General features: G+C 40.8%; 2 protein-coding genes across 3 annotated transcripts; one reads left to right on the forward strand and one right to left on the reverse strand.

Annotated features, from left to right (window-relative positions):
* Positions 1 to 3,458: 3,458 nt before the first annotated feature.
* Positions 3,459 to 7,021, reverse strand: LOC115164220 (synaptobrevin homolog YKT6). Of its 2 annotated transcripts, none has more exons than XM_029716483.1 (8): positions 6,928 to 7,021; positions 6,368 to 6,545; positions 6,059 to 6,141; positions 5,868 to 5,968; positions 5,597 to 5,701; positions 4,973 to 5,038; positions 4,686 to 4,787; positions 3,459 to 4,477 (listed from the first exon to the last, which is right to left on the reverse strand). In XM_029716483.1, exons 2-8 carry the CDS (start codon positions 6,469 to 6,471, stop codon positions 4,442 to 4,444), a joined length of 597 nt encoding a protein of 198 aa, XP_029572343.1. In that variant the 5' UTR covers positions 6,472 to 6,545; positions 6,928 to 7,021; the 3' UTR covers positions 3,459 to 4,441. The 2 variants fall into 2 exon arrangements, with proteins under 2 accessions (XP_029572343.1, XP_029572342.1); XM_029716482.1 differs by having other exon boundaries at positions 6,845 to 7,009.
* Positions 7,022 to 15,719: 8,698 nt separating this feature from the next.
* Positions 15,720 to 20,813, forward strand: LOC115164221 (glucokinase-like). The gene is made up of 10 exons (XM_029716484.1): positions 15,720 to 15,886; positions 16,590 to 16,752; positions 17,086 to 17,240; positions 17,381 to 17,500; positions 17,638 to 17,733; positions 17,884 to 17,983; positions 18,235 to 18,418; positions 19,253 to 19,408; positions 19,577 to 19,810; positions 19,921 to 20,813. Exons 1-10 carry the CDS (start codon positions 15,806 to 15,808, stop codon positions 20,066 to 20,068), a joined length of 1,437 nt encoding a protein of 478 aa, XP_029572344.1. The 5' UTR covers positions 15,720 to 15,805; the 3' UTR covers positions 20,069 to 20,813.
* Positions 20,814 to 22,141: the final 1,328 nt, after the last annotated feature.

Genomic DNA, 22,141 nt, shown 5'->3' on the forward strand with positions numbered 1-22,141 from the left:
GTCAATCTGCCACCATTGGCTGCCGCCTAATCCTGCCAAATGAGCGGGCCGGCCGTGGCTGTGTGTGTGATGGAGACTGGGACACACTCACCATTGCTTTGATCTGTAGAGGAGACCCATGTGTGCATTGGAACAGCCCTCTGAAAGACAAACACACTGATTGAGAAAGCATATAGGACACACAAACACAATCCCAGTACACACACACAAAAGTTCCTGGAAAAATCACACCAGAGGCGTTCAGTAGCATCTTCTTGTTTGTGCATTTCATAGACTTATCTTCGACCTACACCACTCTGATCCAACTCAAAAATATGCTCACTTTAACCCTTACCTGCCATATGTTTTTTGTCTAGAAGGGATACAGCTGTTGTCAAAATTGACTTTTCATAGCAGATTTAGGAGAATTTACACAGCAGGTTAGTAGAATTAACATAGCAGATTATGATAATTAGGATAAGGTTTTGAGAAGGGTTAGGGTTAGCTAAAATGTTTAAAAAAATAATAATAATTATGTCAATTTCACAAAAGCTGTATCCCATCTAGACATGACTTGCCATATTGGCACTCCTCTGAAGCGGTCCTCCTTAGGAATTAATGGAATTCTACAATATTTAAATTCAATGTTTCAAAGACAAAATTGCACGTATTTAAATATTTTTGTCATGGGGACAGTAACACTAATACTTTCAAAACAATTCTACTTAAAGAAAAATGTTTTTACATATGTGATGTTTAGTTCATAATATATACTGAACAAAAACGCAACAATTTCAAAGATTTTACCGAGTTACAGTTCATAGAAGGAAATCAGTCAATTGAAATAAATTCTTTAGGCCCTAATATATGGATTTCACATGACTGGGCAGGGGTGCAGCCATGAGTTGGCCTGGGAGGGCATAGGCCTACCAACTGGGGAGCCAGGCACAGCCAATCAGAATTAGTTTTCCCCAAAAAAGGGCTTTATTACAGACATAATTACTCTTCAGTTTTGTCAGCTGTCCAGTCTTAGACGATCCCGCAGGTGAAGAAGCCGGATGTGGAGCAGTTGGTTGTATGTACTGCCAAATTCTCTAAAATGACGGAGGCGGCTTATGGTAAGGAAATGAACAATCAATTATCTGGCAACAGCTCTGGTGGACATTCCTGCAGTCAGCATGCCAATTTGCACGCTCCCTCAAAACCTGAGACATCTGTGGCATTGTTGTGACAAAACTGCACATTTTAGTGGCCTTTTATTGTCCACAGCACAAGGTGCACCTGTGTAATGATCATGCTGTTTAATCAGTTTCTTGATATGCCACACTTGTCAGGTAGACTGATTATCTTGGCAAAGGAGAAATGCCCACTAACAGGGATGTAAACAAGTTTGTGCACAACATTTTTGAAAAATTTGCTTTTTGTGCATATGGAAACTGTCTGAGATCTTTTATTTCAGCTGATGAAACATGGGACCAACACTTTACATGTTGCGTCTCATATTTTTGTTCAGTATAATTTTAAAGTATGCATTAAGGCAGGGATGGGCAACTCCAGTCCTCAGGGGAGTTATTGGTGTCACACTTAACACTCCTGACTCCAATAATTAACTAATCATGATCTTCAGTTTAAAACGCAATTAGCTTAATCAGCTGTGTTTTCTAAGGCTGGGGGAAAAGTGTGACACTACTCGGCCCCTGCAGACTGGAGTTGTCGATCCCTGCATTTAAGGTGTCTGTAATAGAATAAAGGTAGCAAAAACAAATGTAGACATTCTATATCTTAAAAAAAAAAGTTTTACAATAGTGGGGGAGTGCCAAGATGGAGGCACGGTGGCGTCAAAACAGCGCTCCGTCAGTCATCTAACGTAGCCTATATAAATCATTGGTTAACACCGAAAAACAGATTTACCAAAAACATTTGAGGAAATTAAAGTAGGATTGTGCTGCAGGCCATGACTGTTTCGCCAAGATAAGAACTGGACCAACCAAGACCAATTTTCCAAAACATCTGTGGTGTCTTCTGCAGCATGCGTGAACAAAATAGTCTATGAATGGTCTACAAACTGCCTATGATTAATCTATTAACATTTCAATCTATGCAGCTAGTAGAAGACTTGTAGAAGAATTGTCTGGCATTTGTAGTTCTTTATGATAGCCACATTAGCAGTTAATTAGCATTTCATTTTTGAGGGGTAAATACAGGCGAATGTACTTTTGTCACCTTGCCCAAGAGATTTACACGGTTCTCAAGACGCTACGCCAGGGTAAGCCTACACTAAACACAGCCTAATGTTGTGTTTCTAAAATCCCCTATGGGAAAAATGATTGGTGGAAAAACAATTGGAACCATTGCCTTAATTGACCGCTAGGTTTTATGGGTATTATGACTCATACTGCGGTACTCTAAGGCAAATGGTTTTTTTTCAACCATAGTTTATGCCTAATTTACATGCAAATCGAAACTTGGAAACTCTGAAGTTTCCGACTTGCTAACTTATACACGTGCCACGTTCAACAAGTTGGCAAGTCGGACATTTTGGAGTTCAGACTAGCACATGAACGTGGCATAATTTGGAGAGTTGGACATCATAAGCATGTACAAGGGTCATAAAGTATCTTTCATTGGAAACACTGGGGTCAAATTAACTGTTTGCCCTACTCAATTGAGAAACATGTTTCAAGATAAAACATATGGAGAGAATATAGTCAGCCTACTATTGCACAGAAGTTGTGACATAGAGCAGTTCAAGTCTGACTAATGTCTTTGCACACACAGTCAAACACAATTACACACAACCAGGTCATACACACAAAATAAAGCAGCAAGATATACTACATCTAAAATATCAAAGGCCTCTCTTCATCTCACTTGTTTCTACACATCCGCTGGGGTCTGGAAACACAATGAAAACCTGAAGGCATTTCTGCTAAAACAAACAAAGTCAAATGGGTATGTTATAATACTGATCACAACAGAAGGCGAGATCTGTGAGTGTGTTGTGCACACAAAGCTGAGCCTGTTAAATGAAATAGAATACATTGATAGAAATGTTTGTAAAACGCACACGATTCAGTGTTATGCTGAAAAGGGAATCTTGTCTGTTCTATACATTACATTTCTACTTGCAACATTACAAGCATTGCTCACCATGAAATAACCTCAGGTAGTAACTTCCTTGTTCCAAAAGTGAAGTTAACTACCCAATATGTGTTGTCATGATCATTCAGTTAGAGTTGAAATCCAATCCAGATATAGTATATTTACACTGCCAACTGGGGGCAGAGCTGCAGACATAAGACTGCAGTAGAACACCTAATGGTGGAGCAGAACCCATTGGTGGGTCGTGGCTGATTCATTGTGTGCCATGTCTTAAGACTTTGTCCAGACTAGAAACACAACAGCTTTAGAAGGATTATAAAGTCAGAGAGCCCCTCCAATAGGACACTTTCCAAACACATACTCATACGTAGGGGGACTTCAATCTAACCCATATTTTAATAAGGCTTTGTGTATCAATGAGAATCTGTAGACATCACTACACAATGCTCTATAAGTACAGGCCATCCCATTTTAGTTCAACATAAGTTCATCCGCTTGTGCTACAATACCAATCAACTTGTGAATTTGAAAGACCTGGGAATGTTTCAAAGTTTTCACGTCTTCATAGAGAACAACAATAGGTTACATATTGTTGTTTTGATTAGGTTACATAATCAAAACAACTATATGTGAACTAATCCAATTAATGTCCTGTAGAAATGAGCTTTGAAAACACACTCAAGAGGATTTGATCATGGAGTTCTGTTGCCTCAGGCCCAGTTACATACAGACAGACACTTTGCTCACTCAACTCACATTACATTACACAAAATGGTATTACTCTGGACTACACAGAGGCCCTTTACATACAGAATTGAACATACCTGAACTACAAATGTGAGGAAACAGTGTCATCTACTGGGCAGAGGAAATAAAAATGTCACTACCAGACCTTAATGAGATCACCAGCAGATCCTGTGAGTTACTGCACTGAGTACAGAGGGAGATTGTCAGGGTTTCTTTAACGCCACGCATAAGATCAAAACTCCCAGAAAGCTGAGCTCAAACTCAGATTAAGACTCTGATACAGTCTGAATTCAGGAAACAGTTTAAGACATTTTGAACAAACACGTCCTGGCTGGCTATGAACCTCCTCAAAACATCTTTTGAACTGTTACAATGAAGCCAATAAGTATGATATTTTCCTGATGAAACCCCACCAGTCCTGCAGCCCCACCCCCTCTCCTCTTCCCCAGTAAGCATGTAAAGAGATTCCAGAGATCCCACGTCCTCCCTCCCCTGCTCCCTCCCAGAGACTGAGTGGAGGCCATTCTGTCTCCTGGAGGCTGGGGCACGATGGAAGTTGTAAAATGAGCAGAAAGGCCAAGAGAGACATATCCAAGAGGACAGTCCAGCAACATCACATGACCTCACAGCATGAGTTCTGCTTCCGTGCCTGTTGGATAGAAAACACAGACAAAGTGACTGATTAGCGATTACAATATCAATTTCACACAGAAGGATACATATGTAATGGAAATTAGTCTTAATAAAAGAGGTTTGATAAAGTGTAGCAAATTAAGTTGGGATAAAAGTAGCCCAAGTTTAATCTAAGATGCTATGATTATTTGAACTGGAGAGCGCAGTTCACAGTCACTACTCACAGTCTTATAAAAGGCTTTAGACTGGTTCCCCAGGTGTTCAGACTTCTGCACCAGGTCATCCAGCTTCTCCCCTCTCTCCAACAGAGACTCCATGGTGTTGTGCTGCAGAGACAATCACAGCCCAGTCCACTTCATATACAGCATCCTACCAACCACAGGCACTAACAGTGTCAGACATGCAGTAGTGCAAGCTTCCTACACAGAGAAATGTTCTAAGCTTATCTAAAGTTTCCCCATTATGTGAGATGTTTTGGAGTTGTACGCGAGTGTCGACTAAAGTGTCTCACCAAAATGATTTTTGTCTCGTCTAGCTCAGCCTGCACTTTGGTCATCGCATCTGCCTCTCTGGGGTTCTGAGGAGAGAACACAAATTCTGTCAAACTTTCACAATCATCCAAGAAGAAACATGATAGATTCAAAGTAGGGTTGGTTATTCAAGTGTTATTTTATTAATCTATGTGCAATGTACACTACCGTTCAAAAGTTTAGGGTCACTTCGAAATTTCCTTGGTTTTGAAAAGCACATTTTTTGTCAATTAAAATAACATCAAATTGATCAGTAACACAGTGTAGACATTACTAATGTTGCAAATACCATTGTAGCTGGAAACGGCAGATTTAATAAATAAATGGAATATCTACATAGTGGTACAAAGGCCCATTATCACTGGACAGGGGACCTCTGCCTAGAAGGCCAGCATGCCGAAGTCGCCTCTTCACTGCTGACGTTGAGACTGGTGTTTTGCGGGTACTATTAGCAATGTCTACACTGTATTTCTGATCAATTTGATATTTTAATGAACAAAAAAATAGATTTTCTTTCAAAAACAAGGACATTTCTAAGTGACCCCAAACTTTTGAACGGTAGTGCATGTTATGTGTCTATTTCAGAGACAGGATGCCATGTGTACCTGGTATTTGGCCAGGTGGATGTCCAGGGCTTTGTAGTTGATGGTGTCTGGGTTTCCAGATGGCCAGTCTATACTTTCCACTTGCCTGGAGAACTCCTCTAGCACCTACATGATCAAACATCAATCTATTACATAAAAAAATAAAGCCGAAAGGACCTGGCGAGGAGCAATAACTTTGGAAGAAACCTTGAGAGGAACAAGACCCAGAACAGAGAGTAATATTCTTCACTTGTTGCTAAGGAGGTAATGCACCTCTCTGCAATGTACCCACTTTGTCTAGTAGTGTGAAGGCGACTCTTTGGGGGTACTCGCTGTCTGCTATCACCACTGCACTCAGACTGTCATTCCTCACATACACATGGCACAGGTACCCTGGAGGGAGGAAAGGGTAGAAATTATAGGTGTTCTCACATAACAAATAAAAACTCCCATATGTTATAGCCCAATGTATCAGGGCTTAACCTTGTTCTTTGACTGAGGATCGGCTGCCGTGTGCAGAACGCTCCACAATCAAGGCGCTGGTGAAGGTCATGAACTCTTGGACACTGCCAAAACCAAACACAAACAATGGTGAAAACATTGTTGGTGTTCTTGTCAATTCTAATGAAGTCTAAACCCATGACAGGTTTAAGATAGGCTATTATTAATGACAGGGGCGTTAACTTCTTCATCTGCCTTGATGTGCAAGTTCAAATCAGTGAAGATGGAGGGAAGGAACCCCCTTAGACTATTGAGATGCACCTCAGCCCATGTGCCAAGAGGAAGACCCACCTGGAGCGCTGGAAGAAACTGAAGGAGGAGAGGTCATATGCGGATTTGAGGAGATTGGATTTAGTCGCTCCTTTGTGGAGGACGCTTAGGCTGTACAGCTTCATGATGATGCAGACAGTCCCAGGGTTATGACAGTCCCAGGGCGTGTCCCAGCGCAGCAGCCTAGAGGTCTCAATGCCTACATGTCAAGAAAAGGCACACAAATTCAAATCACATGGGCCAAACCATCCGTACAGCCACACAATACATAAACTGCAAGGTAGCTTACTGTCTACTACACATATACTCTACAATGTAAACGATTGCTGAACTAGCTAACGCTACCACGATAGACTAACGTTTATCGACATGTAGCTACCGTTCTCGCCATATTTATGTGCTGCTTGCTAGCTAACGTTAGCACAATTGTTGTTGTTAGCCAAATTAAGTGCCAAGAACGATGGAGCTAGCTCAAGTTCCCTTGTCGTACTTACTTACCAGAGAAGACTACACGAAACGGTTTGCTAACTGTTGAGAATAAAATACCAACTGAATTATTCCATAATAACTTAGAGAACGACCTGTAGGAAGTTATCAGTATTATGACCAGCTCGTCTCTTTGTAGCCACACCAACCACGTCACAATCGAAGCAATGTCCCACAGGATAATTGTTCCGGAATGCAACACGGCCTCATTACAATTCTGTGTACATTTCCTACTTCCAGAACGCTTGTGCTTGAGATGTGAAAAAAGTAAGCATAGGCCAAATACAGAAAATGTTGTGTTGCGTGTAAGCTTACTATAAGCATTTTTTTAACGTCTATTTGCTGAGCGGTTCTAATTAAATAAAAATAAATACATGGTACACAATGTATATTTTGTTTTTATAACTGATTTATGCATAGTTTTAACAATTTCAGCCAGCAGCAGGTAGACTAGTCTTATTTCCAATATTATCTACAATCCCAGCCACACAACCAAATGTACAGATCGATTTGTGACTATATAATAAATATTCTACTACACTGTGTGCACAATTATTAGGCAAGTTGTATGTTTGAAGATTCATTTTATTATTGAACAACTACAGCGCTCTCGGTCAATCCAAAATGTTAATTAACCTCAAACCTGAATATTTAAGAAAGTAAAAGTGAGGTTTTGGCTTTCTTTGGAGAATATCTGTGCACAATTAGTGTGCAGAATTATTATGCAACTAAATGAAAAACGAAAAGTTCCCCATCTCACTTGTTTATTTTCATCTGTTAAAGTGAGAATAATAAACAAACAACTCAAAATGTATAAATAAACATTCCTGACATTTCAAAAAAAAAAATCTGTGACCAATATAGCCACCCTTCTTTTCAATAACAGTCATAAGCCTTCCATCCATGGAGTCTGTCAGTTTCTTGATCTGTTGACGATCAACTTGTTGTGCAGCAGCAACCACAGCCTCCCAGAAACTGGTCAGAGAGGTGTACTGTTTTCCTTCACCGTAAATCCTCCGTTTAAGAAGGGACCACAAGTTCTCAATAGGGTTTAGGTCAGGTGAGGAAGGGGGCCGTGTCATTATTCTTTCATCTTTAAGGCCTTTACTGGCTAGCCACGCAGTGGAGTACTTCGATGCATGCGATGGAGCATTGTCCTGCATAAAAATCATGGTCTTCTTGAAAGATGCAGACTTTTTCCTGTACCACTGCTTGAAGAAAGTGTCTTCTAAAAACTGGCAGTAGGTTTGGGAGTTGAGTTTGAGTCCATCTTCAACCCGAAAAGGTCCAACTAGCTCATCTTTAATAATACCATCCCATACCAGTACCCCACCTCCACCTTGCTGGCGTCTGAGTCGAAGTTGAGCTCCGTGCCCGTTACTGATCCAGCCACGGGCCCATCCATCTGGTCCGTCAAGAGTCACTCTCATCAGTCCATAAAACCTTTGAAAAATCTGTCTTCAGATATTTCTTGGCCCAGTCTTGACGTTTCAACTTATGTGTCTTGTTCAGTGGTGGTCGGGTTTCAGCCTTCCTTACCTTGGCCATGTCTCTGAGCACTGAACACCTTGTACTTCTGGGCACTCCAGGTAGGTTGCAGTTCTGGAATATGATAGCACTGGAGGATAATGGGTTCCTGGTAGCTTCACGTTTGATTCTTCTCAAATCTTTGGCAGTTAATTTGCGTCTTTTTTTCTCAACACGGTTCTTGCGACCCTGTTGACTATTTGCAACAAAACGTTTGATGGTTCTGTGATCACGCCCCAATATCTTAGCAATTTCAAGAGTGCTGCATTCCTCTGAAATACTTTTTACAATTTTTCACTTTCCAGAGTCAGTTAAATCTCTTTTTTGGCCCATTTTGCCTGAGGAAAAGAAGCTGCCTAATAATTATACACACCTTGATATAGGGTGTTGATCTCCTTAGGCCACACCCTCCCTCATTACACAAATACACATCACCTGATATGCTTAAATCCAATATGCATTCCAGTTTATACAGCTTGGAGTTGGGAAATATGCATAATAATGATGATATGGTCAAAATACTGACTTGCCTAATAATTGTGCACACAGTGTATAGGTACTGGCCTAAATTATGCTGCCTAATATTTTCCTGTATTTATTTTCTATAGGCCTACTGTAACATGTCAACAACATAGGCTGCAGGTAGCCTCAAGGTTAGAGCACTGGGCCAGTAACCAAAAGGTAGCTGATAATGGTTACCCTGGCTGTGACCCCACTCCCTGCTGGTGTCTCAGGCATAGCTCTGGGAAGTAGGGATGCTGTGGGTACCCCCCATTGGTAATGATGAAAGGTTAGCATGTTTTGGATATATTATCTTTGAGCCTCTGTAACGTTCTCACTCAAAATTATTCACAATTCATTCATTCATTCATTATTATCTGTAATCATGGTAGCATCCACATTAATGTACTAGTGTTCAGAAACATATTCTATTCTTATTTACAATAAAAGTGACTCCAAAATACCATTCATTTCTATTGGACACAATATAATCCGGAACACCACCAAAACAAACTGCAAATGCATCCAAGAAGTTTGGAGAGTCACAAGCTCGATGTATGTAATGATTGCGTGCTAGGAATTTGGGACCATACTCAACTTTTGACTGCTTTAATACACTATAAGTGAATTGGTCCAAATACTTATAACACCTTCAAATGGGAGGGACTAGATACAAAAAGTACTTTAATTTCTAAACGGTAAAACAGACATATATATATATACATAAAACATTTGGGGCTCTATTTTGACAATCTTAATGCAATGGTAAATCTAAACACTTGCGGTAGAGCTATAAATCAGGGGGTGTGTCTGAAATATTTTTTGCTATTTGTGCAGTCGGAATTATTAGCGCAATAGCTGGCGGTGGCTCAATGGCCAATCAAAGTGTTCCATGGCTTACAGCTGCATGTATTTGTCTCAAGTTCTGTAGGTTATTGACAGTCTTTGCATTATCATCAACTCCAATTCACCTGGTGGCAAGGAATATTCTCATCCTAGTCCATTGCGGATTAATACTACAGTTTATTAAATAGCATAGGCAACAGTAGCGACTTGTAGAATGGTGCCGGAGAGGATGGCTGACGTTTTACGTGCTCCCAACCAACTATGTTATTTTGTAAAAACAAATTGCGTTGTTTGTAAAATTTTTCAACATATTTTTTTACTTATTTTGTACATTATGTTGCTGCTAACATCTCTTATGACCGAAAATAACTTCTGGACATCAGAACAGTGATTACCCACCACGAACTGGTAGCAGCTTTTTCCTTTAACAAGTCTGAAGAGTCCGACGTGAAGGATATACTGCTTTCCCGGGAACAGGCCCAAATCCTCATAATTTGCGTGAAGAAAAGACAGAGAAAAAGGGGGCGGAGGTTGGGCTGCCTTCTGAGAATTTGTAGGCGAGTGAGTAAGCCCCCACTGCCATCCGTTCTATTGGCAAACGTGTAATCATTGAACAATAAAATCGATAACCTACGAGCAAGATTAAACTACCAACGGGACATTAAAAACTGTAATATCTTTTGTTTCACTGAGTTGTGGCTAAACAACGACATGAACAACATACAACTGGCGGGTTTTACACTGTATCGCCACGATAGAACAGTAACCTCTGGTAAGACAAGGGGTGGCAGTCTATGTATATTTGTAAACAACAGCTGGTGCACGATATCTAAGGAAGTCACAAGGTTTTGCTCGCCTGAGGTAGAGTATCTCATGATGAGCTGTAGACCACACTATCTACCTAGAGTTTTCATTTAAAAAAATCGTAGCTGTTTACATACCACCACAGACCGATTCTGGCACTAAGACCGCACTCAATGAGCTGTATACCGCCATAAGCAAACAGGAAAACGTTCATCCAGAGGTGGCGCTCCTAGTGGCCGGGGACTTTAATGCAGGGAAACTTCAATCTGTCTTACCAAATTTCTATCAGCATGTTAAATGTGCAACCAGAGAGAAAACAACTCTAGACCAACTTTACTCCACACACAGAGACGCATGTACATAGCTCTCCCTTGCCCTCCATTTGTCAAATCTGACCATAATTCTATCCTCCTGATTCCTGCTTAAAAGCAAAAATGAAGCAGGAAGCACCAGTGACTAGATCAATAAAAAAGTGGTCAGTTGAAGCAGATGTTAAACTACAGGACTGTTTTGCTAGCACAGACTGGAATATGTTCCCGGGATTCTTCGATGGCATTGAGGAGTACACCACATAAGTCGCTGCTGCTACTCACTGTTATTATCTATGCATAGTCACTTTAATAACTCTACCTACATGTACATATTACCTCAATTACCTCGACTAACCTGTGCCCCCGCACATTGACTCTGTATCCGTACCCCCTGTATATAGCCTCGCTATTGTTATTTTACTGCCGCTGTCACGTCTGCTCCCGCTCTTTCCCTTCCGGCTTGAGGGCGCCAGTTTACCCTGCTTCACACGTTCCTGCCATCCATTACTCACAGTTGCCCTCCCTCGTCACCTGCATCCGCGATATTGGACTCACCTGGACTCATTCATCACCTGATAATTTCCTCCCCTATATTTGTCAGTTACCTAGCCCTGTTCCCGGCTGCTTCATTGTATTGTTTTTGTCTTTGTATTTGTTTTTGACGCTGTTCCTGTCTCGTGCTATGTCCGCTTATTATTAAATGTTTACTCCCCGTACCTGCTTCGTCCCTCCAGCATCATTCCACGTGACAGCTGCTCATTCATTATTTGTTACTTTTATTTCTTATTCATATTTGTTAAATTTTTTAAAAACTGCATTTTTGGTTAGGGCTTTTACTGTAAGTAAGCATTTCACTGTAACGTCTACACCTGTTGTATTCGGTGCATGTGACAAATAAAATTTGATTTGATTTGACTGATAGCAAAACAATCCCCTGATCTCAAATCCAAAATGCTGGAGTATAGATCCAGATTAAACGTTTTAGCGTCACTGTCCAAATAAGTAAAGGAGTGTATAAAACCCCCACACATTATTATTATTATTAGGCTTATTAGGACAGGTCATGAGTAGACAGTGACCTATATATCGGGTATAGGCCTTGCCACTTCTGATTTCTCACCACTCTCATTTGTTGTTTTCCTAAGTAATTTTGCTTAATTTAACAATTTCCTCCTGGCCACTTAACTCAGTGCTAAGTGCTTTCCATACTAGAAGTGTGCAGATAAATTATTGACTCCCAGGGCAGCGAATTGAAAACGTTGGGCATGGAGACAGTGAAAGAAAGCTATTGTGAGCATATGTTGATGGTGTGGTTGTGGCAGGATGAGGGGTGTCCCCCCCCCCCCCTTTAATCTGACAGTTTTAGTTGCCATAGATATTGAGAAAAAATAGCAGCCTAGTTAATGAGATGTAGGCTAAGAGCTTTGGAGGTGTATGTGAGATTGTTTTCTCAAACAGAAAAGCAATACAACATTTATTTTTGGATATACATTGAGGTTACTTGGATGGAGATTATTTGAATGTTAATGCTACATTTTTGGATCTGAGGACCATGGTGAGAAGGACTTGATTTTATCTGAGGTTGAATAGTTTTTTTATGGCCAGTACACTTCTGTTATTGATGGCCGCAGTAGATGCGTCAGGAACTAGAAAAGCGCACAAATGAATAAAAAACTTTAATTTAGGACTAGCCTATACAGACTTTTCCAGTCATTTGAGTGAACACGTTTAACTGAAATAGTGTTTGTTTATTTATATAGGCCTTTAGTGTGTATTATTTTACAGAATAACTAGCCTAACAGCAGACAATGTTGGCCACTGAGGAACTGGTTGGACATAAATAATTTGGACACTTCTCAAACACATGTTCAATAGGCCTGTATTCACAGATGAAGATCATTTATTTTAAGTATAATATTTATCTTCACGGTTTCTGCGTTCTTTATGTAGCAACTTCAAGACCAACTGCTATCTTTTAACCTGCTCTCTTAGCCCAACTGGACAACACGCTTACTATTCCACAGCAGACAGCACCCATGACCGGCAGGACATGTATGATACGGATCCTCATACGATGGATAAGGTAAAAAATATTGGGATAATCTTATCCATTGAATAGAAGATTCCCTGAAGGGACACTTTAAGTTGTCCTATTTAGAAAGTCTCTGAAATCTCACATCATTCCAGGGCAATGGAAAACCCTACTTTCTAGCAAACTGAGTTTTAGTAGCATAAAAATAAATCACTGCCGAAGTCCATGAAAGCATGAAACAGGGTATCAGATAAGGTGAATATGAAAAATGAATTATCAGGCTATTTAGATTACTTGCCTACAGCATTTAACATTCTAAATGTGGCATTGTACAAGTAGTACTATTTTTGTTTTACTTTTGAGAGATGACTCTCACAATTTTTTGTTTTTAAGAAGGTGGATGTGTTAGCTGAATGACTGTAGACAGTTGTCATGAATAAAAAGTGGGTGGTTTTATGTGGTCTTATCTGAGGAGTGAGGCAGGTGAATGGAAGCCTTGCCCATCAGGCCATCTCAGCAAACAGCCCAGTAGGAGAGCTCTAACTGGGTTAAATTAGCCGTCATAGTCAGCTATGGAGAAGTACTTGGCACACATTCAAGTTCTATCCATAAAAGGACCTGACACCAATCAAACATGGATGGATTTGTCAAACAGCAGCATGCGTGTGTGTGTGTGTGTGTGTGTGTTACAGTAACACCTATAGCATCATTGCCCAGGGTTATACAGGCAGGTTGAATTAAGGTCCTCACCTCTTTTCTGATTTATGTTGCACATGTGCATGTTGGGGGGTGGGGCTATTCAATCAAACTGTACACACAATAAAACCTATTCTTCATGTTTGAATTCATAATACAGTACAATGATTTATTACACAAGATTATACTGATAAAGGATAAAGAATATGGAACGTTTGAATGAACTCAATCTCTTATTATTGTGGAAACAGGCCACGTCAAATATAATCTGGACTTGTGCCAGCCTCCATTGAAGATCTTTGTTCATGCAGTTTTGTACATGCATGAGCTACCAATTAACTTAGCTAATTCAGTTTTTGTCTTTGAGATTCTCCCTGTAAGTGCTAGATAAATTAAAGCGCTATTTGAATTAAATCCATGATTAATCTCCTGATAAGGCGAGTTGAAGTTGACCAAGTGTGTGTCAGCCTGTTGGTAAGAGTTACTGTTGCATTTATTCTGAAACCAGGAGATCAGGGCACTCAGGAAAGGGTCACCAGAGCTATTTTTGGAGTTGTTTTTGACAGTACCATTGGTCATGTCTAAAATTAAACCTTTCCCGGGTGATAAGCACAGGAGACCTTTATCTACAACGCTTCATTATTGATTTTATCGGTCATTCAACTTTGCAGTGCACTAAATTTAGATGCTTTGACATCTAATATTGAGCTAGTTAAACAATGACTAAGACTTTGACTACAGCAATATTACACTCTTTATACCCGTGTCTGATCTGCCTCCCTATGTGAAGATATCTTAGTACTGTAGGTACATATATACAGACCTACTGTAAATCATGTTCCTGTGAGAGGCTTCTGTTGAACCCAATGAAATAGGTCACACCTTTTCCACGTTTTCTAAGCAAACACAGTCATCTATGAATTTCAACTATTTCTATGTCAATGACTAAGCTCAAATGGCCATGTTACCTGTTCTACGAAACAGACAAACTTCCAAGTCAGGTCATTCATGCCATCAAATGGATACAAAGTGGAAATGAATGTAGGCTACTGGTACTAGAAATTCTGTTAAATAGCAACAGTAATAGTTAGCTGTATGTGTTTTCAGAGGTTTTAGTTTAGATCAACCTTACCCTGTCTGATTAAATGTCTTTTTTGCCTGCTTTTGGGTTTGTCATTACGCATGTGAAAGATTTTCTCACTGATAATTCACATTCTATAGTGTAGCAAGCTACAGTGCCTTCGGAAAGTATTCATGCCCCTTGACTTTTTCCACATTTTGTTGTGTTACGAAGTGGGATTGAAATGGTTTGAATTGTATTTTTTTTTGTCAACGATCTACATAAAATACTCTGTAATGTCAAAGTGGACGAAAAATGTGAACATTTGTAAAAAATGTATGAAAAATCAAACACTAATACATCTTGATTAGATACTGTAAGTATTCAACCCCCTGAGTCAATACATGTAGAATCACATTTGGCAGTGATTACAGCTGTGAGCTGTATTGTTCAACATTTGCCCATTATTCTTAAAATAATTCTTCAAGCTCTGTCATATTGGTTGTTGATAATTGATAGACAATCATTTTCAGGTCTTGCCATAGATTTTCAAGCAGATTTAAGTCAACTCTTTAACTAGGAGCATTCACTGTCTTCTTGGTAAAAACCAGTGTAAATTTGTCCTTGTGTTTTAAGTTATAGTCCTGCTGAAAGGTGAATTCATCTCCCAGTGTCTGGTGGAAAGCAGACTGAACCAGGTTTTTCTCTAGGATTTTGCCGGTGCTTAGCTCGATTCTGTTTCTTTTTTATCCTGAAAAACTCCACAGTCCTTAACGATTACAAGCATACCCATAACATGATGCATCCACCACTATACTTTAAAATATGGAAAGTGGTACTCAGTAATGTGTTTTATTGGATTTGCCCCAAACATAAAACTTTCTATTCAGGAAAAAAATAGAATTGGTTTGCCAATTTTTTTTGCAGTATTACTAGAGTCATATTGTCTCAGAAATTGTAGATATCATCTGACCACATGTCCTTGGCTAGATGGGATGAAGGGTTAGGGGGTGGGCATTTGTGTGGGCCTCCATCTTCCCCCGGCCTGCCCCCTTTACCAGAGCATAAAAACAGCTGAGGTCCTTGATTCAACTACATTTACAGTTCACTGACTCTGCATACACACACACTCATGCCAAACACACACTCACCACACACCTAGATACACACGCGAGTGATTCAGAGAGCTAGACAAGATGCTGTGCGTCAGTTCCTTCATGGGCCAGATGGGGAAGATGCCTTGTAGCCTCAGCTCTGTGCTAGAGACAGTCCTCATGGTAAGACACACATTTCTGAAGAGTTTAGGTCTGAATTTCTGAATAATCTAATTTGGGTTAGGTTTACTTGAGTTGATTAGGTTTCCTAAAAATAATTTGGACATTATTTCCTTAACAATGTTATAATTTGACTTTCTACTCTGCATGAATGTTGTCTGAATTAACTAAAGTCTTCACACATATACTGCTCCATGTTGTTTGAGAGGAAGTTATGGGTGAGAAGCTTTGTTAGACGTTCGGTTTACTACTTTGTCCTCTTGGTGAAATACCTGGATGAAACTGTGTATCTTGGTGGTGAAATGTATTTCAGAGCAAACATAACACAGAGCATACTGCATGACGCAACTTTTATGTCTTTCAAATTATGACATTTCTTTATTGGTTTTCAACATTTCTGTTTCCGCGGCCGACATTTTAGATGAATACAAATAGAGAGAGAACGGGCTGAAGTTAAACATTAAATAGATCTTCATTATCCTTACCCTTACTGTCATTTTTCACACTTTGCTTTACTGTGCTTTAAATTCTGTACTCTATTTATGACGAGCGTATGTGGTGTCCTTGGACTTGAGAAATGCCACACCTGAAGTTCCGTTGGGGAAATAATGTTATTCTATTCTATTCTAAAGGTATTCTATGAATTAATATTGTGATGGTTACTTGTGGGGGCTTGCTGTGACCCTGTTTGTCCCTTCCTCCCCAGGTTGAGCAGATCCTGTCGGAGTTCAGGCTGAAGAAGGAGCAGTTGAAGGAAGTGATGAAGAGGATGATGAGGGAGATGGACCGGGGACTGCGTGTAGAGACGCACCAGGAGGCCAGTGTCAAAATGCTGCCCACCTACGTCTGTTCTACCCCTGAAGGATCAGGTAGAGGCATATACCTCATTTATATAATGCTTTCTTGTGAAATTACAATGTAAATGCATGATACCTAGGCAATTTGTACTAAATGGGTGATGGCGCATGAAAGAACATGACATTTCTTATTAGATTTATTTTACATTCAATTTGTAGTGCTTTTTTAAAGATAGAACAATATTCTCATTCCAGAAACCACTGCTGTGTGTGTTTGATCCTATATGACACCATTCTGTGTGTGTTTGATCCTATATGACACCATTCTGTGTGTTTGATCCTATATGACACCATTCTGTGTGTTTGATCCTATATGACACCATTCTGTGTGTTGCGATGTGTCAGAGGTGGGGGATTTCCTGGCCCTGGACCTGGGGGGGACTAACTTCCGTGTGATGTTGGTGAAGGTGGGGGAGGATGAGGAGAGGGGATGGAAGGTGGAGACCAAACACCAGATGTACTCCATCCCTGAGGATGCCATGACAGGCACGGCTGAGATGGTGAGAGTGCAGTGTACTTAGAAGTGTTCACCCAGAACTGCACTGTGTTGACTAGTGTAATCAGTGTCCCCCATAAATCATCATGACTCACCATCCTCTCTCTCCCTTCATCCTTTGCCCTCCTTCCCCTCTCTTCTCAGCTCTTTGACTACATTGCTGAGTGTATATCAGACTTCCTGAACAGACAACACATCAAGCACAAGAAGCTTCCTCTGGGTTTCACTTTCTCCTTTCCTGTACGACACGAGAACATAGACAAGGTTTGAGATGGACTAAGTACAAGATCTGCACAGGGCACAGACTTCAGATTAGAGATTTGATATGCAAGTGACTATCTGAGTATCTGAGTTAGTGTCTGAGCCCTGCTACCAACCCTAACCCTCTGTGTCCCTCCCAGGGCATCCTACTGAACTGGACCAAAGGGTTCAAGGCGTCTGGAGCAGAGGGTAACAACGTGGTGGGACTACTGAGAGATGCCATCAAGAGGAGAGGGGTAGGATTTTCACTTCAGGATTAGGATTCTATGTTTATGATACATAGAATAATAGATATGTTGTGATAGACATGCTATGATACATTTGTAAAACATGCGTATTAGATTCGTGCAAATAGAGCCGTACTGAAATGTTCCTTTACTCTTCAGGACTTTGAGATGGACGTTGTTGCCATGGTGAACGATACAGTTGCCACCATGATATCTTGTTACTATGAGGACCGCAGCTGCGAAGTGGGAATGATTGTGGGTAAGGACGCAGATGCGCACACACACACACACACACACACACACACACACACACACACACACACACACACACACACACACACACACACACACACACACACACACATTGGTTGATCAGCCATTTATCTCCTGTTACCTACCATCTCTCTACCATCTCTTTACGTCAAAATACCAACAAAGCCTACTATGTTGGTATTTGTCTGTAATACGACACACAAATCAAATGTAATATGAGCATTGTCCTGTCCTCAGGTACTGGGTGTAACGCTTGCTACATGGAGGAGATGCGGACAGTGGAGCTGGTGGAGGGGGAAGAGGGGAGGATGTGTGTGAACACAGAGTGGGGGGCATTCGGAGCCAACGGAGAGCTCGAGGAGTTTAGACTGGAGTACGACAGGGTGGTGGACGAGACATCACTCAACCCTGGACAACAACTGTGAGTATTGGGCCTTACACTGTTTATCTCAGCACAATGACCTAATTGGGCCTTCCTAAGTTTAGGGGGTGTTACAATCTCCACTGGTGATAAAACTACCTTTAATTGGCATAAAGTGGCTAAAGTAATTGATTACTTTCTAGGAATTTGCAGAAATTTTAAAGTAGTACCTAGTTTCTCTTGTGCAGTATTGGTTGCATGTGTATCCAGACATGCATAAATGTGTCCATTCTTAGAGCTCAAAGTATGTGAGAGTCTGAAGAGTTTCTGAAAGACCTGTACTTTCCTGTGACACAATGCACATGCAGCCTGAGGATGAGCACAGGTGAAAACGTGCCTCTCTCTCTCACCTCTCTCTCTCACCTGTCTACAACACTCACCTGACACTAACCTGCAGCCTGTGTGTGGTCACTAGGTAACCCTCTTGTTTTCCAAGTCGAGGCTAGTGGCAGCCCAGTGACTACACATCAGGGTCAGATTAATGAGCTCCTGTCCAGCGCTAGCTAATGTCTGCCAGGCTAATGGCTGTTTACCGTCTACTCTGACAGCCCCTTCACACGGGCAACCGCTGAGCTGAGCCTCACTCACCTTAGCACTTTATCTCTCTCTCCGCCCCACAGCGACAGCTAGACCGAGAGATCGCTCTCCTGCTTTTCAATCTCTCACTTTCTTGTTTCTCCCTGGCCTAGCTGGGAAATGATGATGGCAGGGATGTAGGTTCACGTGTTGTGTGACGCACAACTCTTTTTCTCTCTTCCTCTATCTACTTTCTCTGCCCCTCTGCTTCCCTCAACTCTCCCCTTTCTCTCTCCCTTCGTCGACATCGCTCTGTAGCTATGAAAAGCTCATCAGTGGGAAGTACATGGGAGAGCTGGTGCGGCTGGTATTGTTGAAGCTGGTGAACGAGGAGTTGCTGTTTAATGGAGAGGCCTCTACCCTGCTGAAGACTCGCGGCAGCTTTGAAACGCGCTACGTCTCCCAGATAGAGAGGTGAGGGGTCACGACACAACAATGACATTAGAATTACAACTGCCAACACAATCACAATGCCAACAACACAGTTAAAACTCTTTGTGTCAGTGACCGTCTTCTGTCTGAGCCAGTCAAAGCTTCCCTCACTAAGTCTAAGTGTGTGTTCTCTCCCTGTGTGTTCCTCAGTGAATCTGGAGACAGGAAGCAGATCTACAACATCCTGTCTACGCTGGGCGTGTTGCCGTCGGAGCTGGACTGTGACATTGTGCGTCTAGCTTGTGAGAGCGTGTCCACGCGGGCAGCACACATGTGTGGGGCGGGGTTAGCCGGCGTCATCAACCGTATGAGAGAACGTCGCAGCCAGGCGGTGTTGAAGATCACTGTGGGCATCGACGGCTCCGTCTACAAACTCCACCCCTGGTGAGGAGGGAGGAGGGAGTCACCAAGTATAACATACAAATAATGTTAGTCATATCTAGCGACAATGCCATGCTTTTTATTCTAACTCTGATGTTAATCTCCCTCCACAGTTTCCAGGACAGGTTCCACAAAGTTGTGCGGGAGCTGACGCCTCACTGTGACATCACCTTCATCCAATCAGAGGAAGGGAGTGGCCGGGGGGCGGCACTTATCTCAGCAGTAGCCTGTAAGATGGCAGCGTGCATGCTGACACCGTGAGAGTCGTAACAGCCTCCCACCTATAGGGGGCGATGCAGGTGAATCAGGCTGAACTCTGACCTCAAACAGTAAATTAAACCTCATCTAGGGTGTTCCAGCTCTGGCCTCCTCTTGAAGCTTTCACAGAGTAATCTGTAACTCCTCATTGGTGAGAGAAGCAATACGGGTGTGGATAACTCACTGTACATAAAAAGAACCCCACCACACAGCACACACAACATGGGAAACACAGAGACAGATTAAATCATCACTTTTCCCAGGGTACAGTATTATACAGATGTGTTTTTGAACCGATGAGCCTCTGAAAATTCCCTGCAGTCCCACAATGCATAAGTGGAGAGTCCCAGAAAGTAATGAACCCTTGTTTAAACATGTTCTCAAGCTTCCACTGATTGCAGGTATTTTAAGCTTGATTAATAATGTAATAAATGTTCACGTGAAAAGGATTGGCACTGATTTATAGCATCAGTATGTTTTTTAGTTTGATGCTGTCTGTTTAATCCAGAGATGTTACCGTATATAATTGAAAACTAAGGGATTATCCATTTCAAATGTACTGCAGTGGTCTTTCACTTACTGTTCGTGGGAAATTAAATATTTATTTGATAGTGTATTTATAAAAGTTATGTATCTGTGATGAGCGTAAAGGTCTTAATTCCTATTATGTATATCTAAGAATGATAATGTGCTTTGTAATGTGACATTTTTTTATTGTTGTAAGTAAAGTTGCTGTAACATGAAACTATTTTGTTGTGTGTCTATCATCATTTGAAATTGAAGGGGCCAAATAACTGAAGTGGCTTTACTGTACATGACCACATACTCTCCTGTCATAAAGAACTGTCACGTTTCTGTTTCTGTTTAGTAAAGTGAGTAACGGACACAAAGTTTCCCAGGCAAACACCCAATGCAACCGAATAGGACTGTAAACTACAGCCATACTCAGTGGTGTAAAGTACTTAAGTAAATATACTTGAAAGTTCTACTTAAGTCGTTTTTTTAGGGTATCTGTACTTTACCTTACTATATATTATTTTGACTACTTTTACTTTTACTTCACTACATTCCTAATAAAAATGATGTACTTTTAACTCCATACATTTTCCCTGACACCCAAAAGGACTCATTACATTTTGAAAGCTTAGCAGGACAAGAAAAAGTCAAATTCACAAACTTATCAAGAGAACATCCCTGGTCATCCCTAATACCTCTGATCTGGCGGACTCACCAAACACATGATTAATTTGTAAATGATGTCTGAGTGTTGGAGCGTGCCCCTGGCCAGTGGCGTATTTATGTATAGGTAACATGGGCAGCCGCCCAGGGCAACATATTTCCCTCATTAAAATGCAAATCAATTTATACAATTTTTGACATGCGTTTTTCTGGATTCTTTTGTTGTTATTCTGTCTCTCACTGTTCAAATAAACCTACCATTAAAATTATAGACTGATCATTTCTTTGTCAGTGGGCAAACGTACAAAATCAGCAGGGGATCAAATACTTTTTTCCCTCACTGTATTGATGCTCGTGTGCCAAATCAACACAAATTTGTTTCTATTTGGCTTTGTTACTTTTTTTTGTTATTTGATAATATAGTCTTATTTTTGTACATATTTTTATATTTATAGACTTTTAAAAGTTGAATATTTATTTGTGTTTTTCCAAATATCTGAATAAAAATTACAGTTAGCGCAGAACTGTGCTTTTTTGGGGGGCGGCGGGGTGGGGGTTCGCCGAGGGAGCCATACAAGGTAGACCCGCCACTGCCACTGGCAATCGGTAAATTAAAAAAAAACAAGAAATGTATGCCGTCTGGTTTGCTTAATATAAGTAATTTGAAATGATTTATACTTTTGATACTTAAGTATATTTGAAACCAAATACTTAAAAACTTTTACTCAAGTTGTATTTTACTGGGTGACTTTCACTTTTACTTGAGTCATTTTCTATTAAGGTATCTTTACTTTTACTCAAGTATGACAATTGGGTACTTTTTCCACCACTGGCCATACTCATGGGTAACATGGCATCTTCACTTCCACTCTTGCCATATCCCACTGGCTCCTCTCT

This window comes from Salmo trutta, chromosome 27 (genome assembly GCF_901001165.1).
Source record: "Salmo trutta chromosome 27, fSalTru1.1, whole genome shotgun sequence".
In the NCBI taxonomy this organism is placed as follows: Eukaryota; Metazoa; Chordata; class Actinopteri; order Salmoniformes; family Salmonidae; genus Salmo; species Salmo trutta.

Excerpts from the sequence above, each read along its gene's own strand:
- LOC115164220 (XM_029716483.1), bottom strand. The coding sequence starts at position 6,471 with ATGAAGCTGTACAGCCTAAGCGTCCTCCACAAAGGAGCGACTAAATCC. Across the intron at positions 6,142-6,367 it reads AGTTTCTTCCAGCGCTCCAG|TGTCCAAGAGTTCATGACCT; the intron begins GTGGGTCTTCCT and ends TGGTTTTGGCAG. Across the intron at positions 4,478-4,685 it reads CTAAAGCCTTTTATAAGACT|GCACGGAAGCAGAACTCATG; the intron begins GTGAGTAGTGAC and ends TCTATCCAACAG.
- LOC115164221 (XM_029716484.1), top strand. The coding sequence starts at position 15,806 with ATGCTGTGCGTCAGTTCCTTCATGGGCCAGATGGGGAAGATGCCTTGT. Across the intron at positions 17,241-17,380 it reads TGACAGGCACGGCTGAGATG|CTCTTTGACTACATTGCTGA; the intron begins GTGAGAGTGCAG and ends CTCTCTTCTCAG. Across the intron at positions 18,419-19,252 it reads CTCAACCCTGGACAACAACT|CTATGAAAAGCTCATCAGTG; the intron begins GTGAGTATTGGG and ends ATCGCTCTGTAG.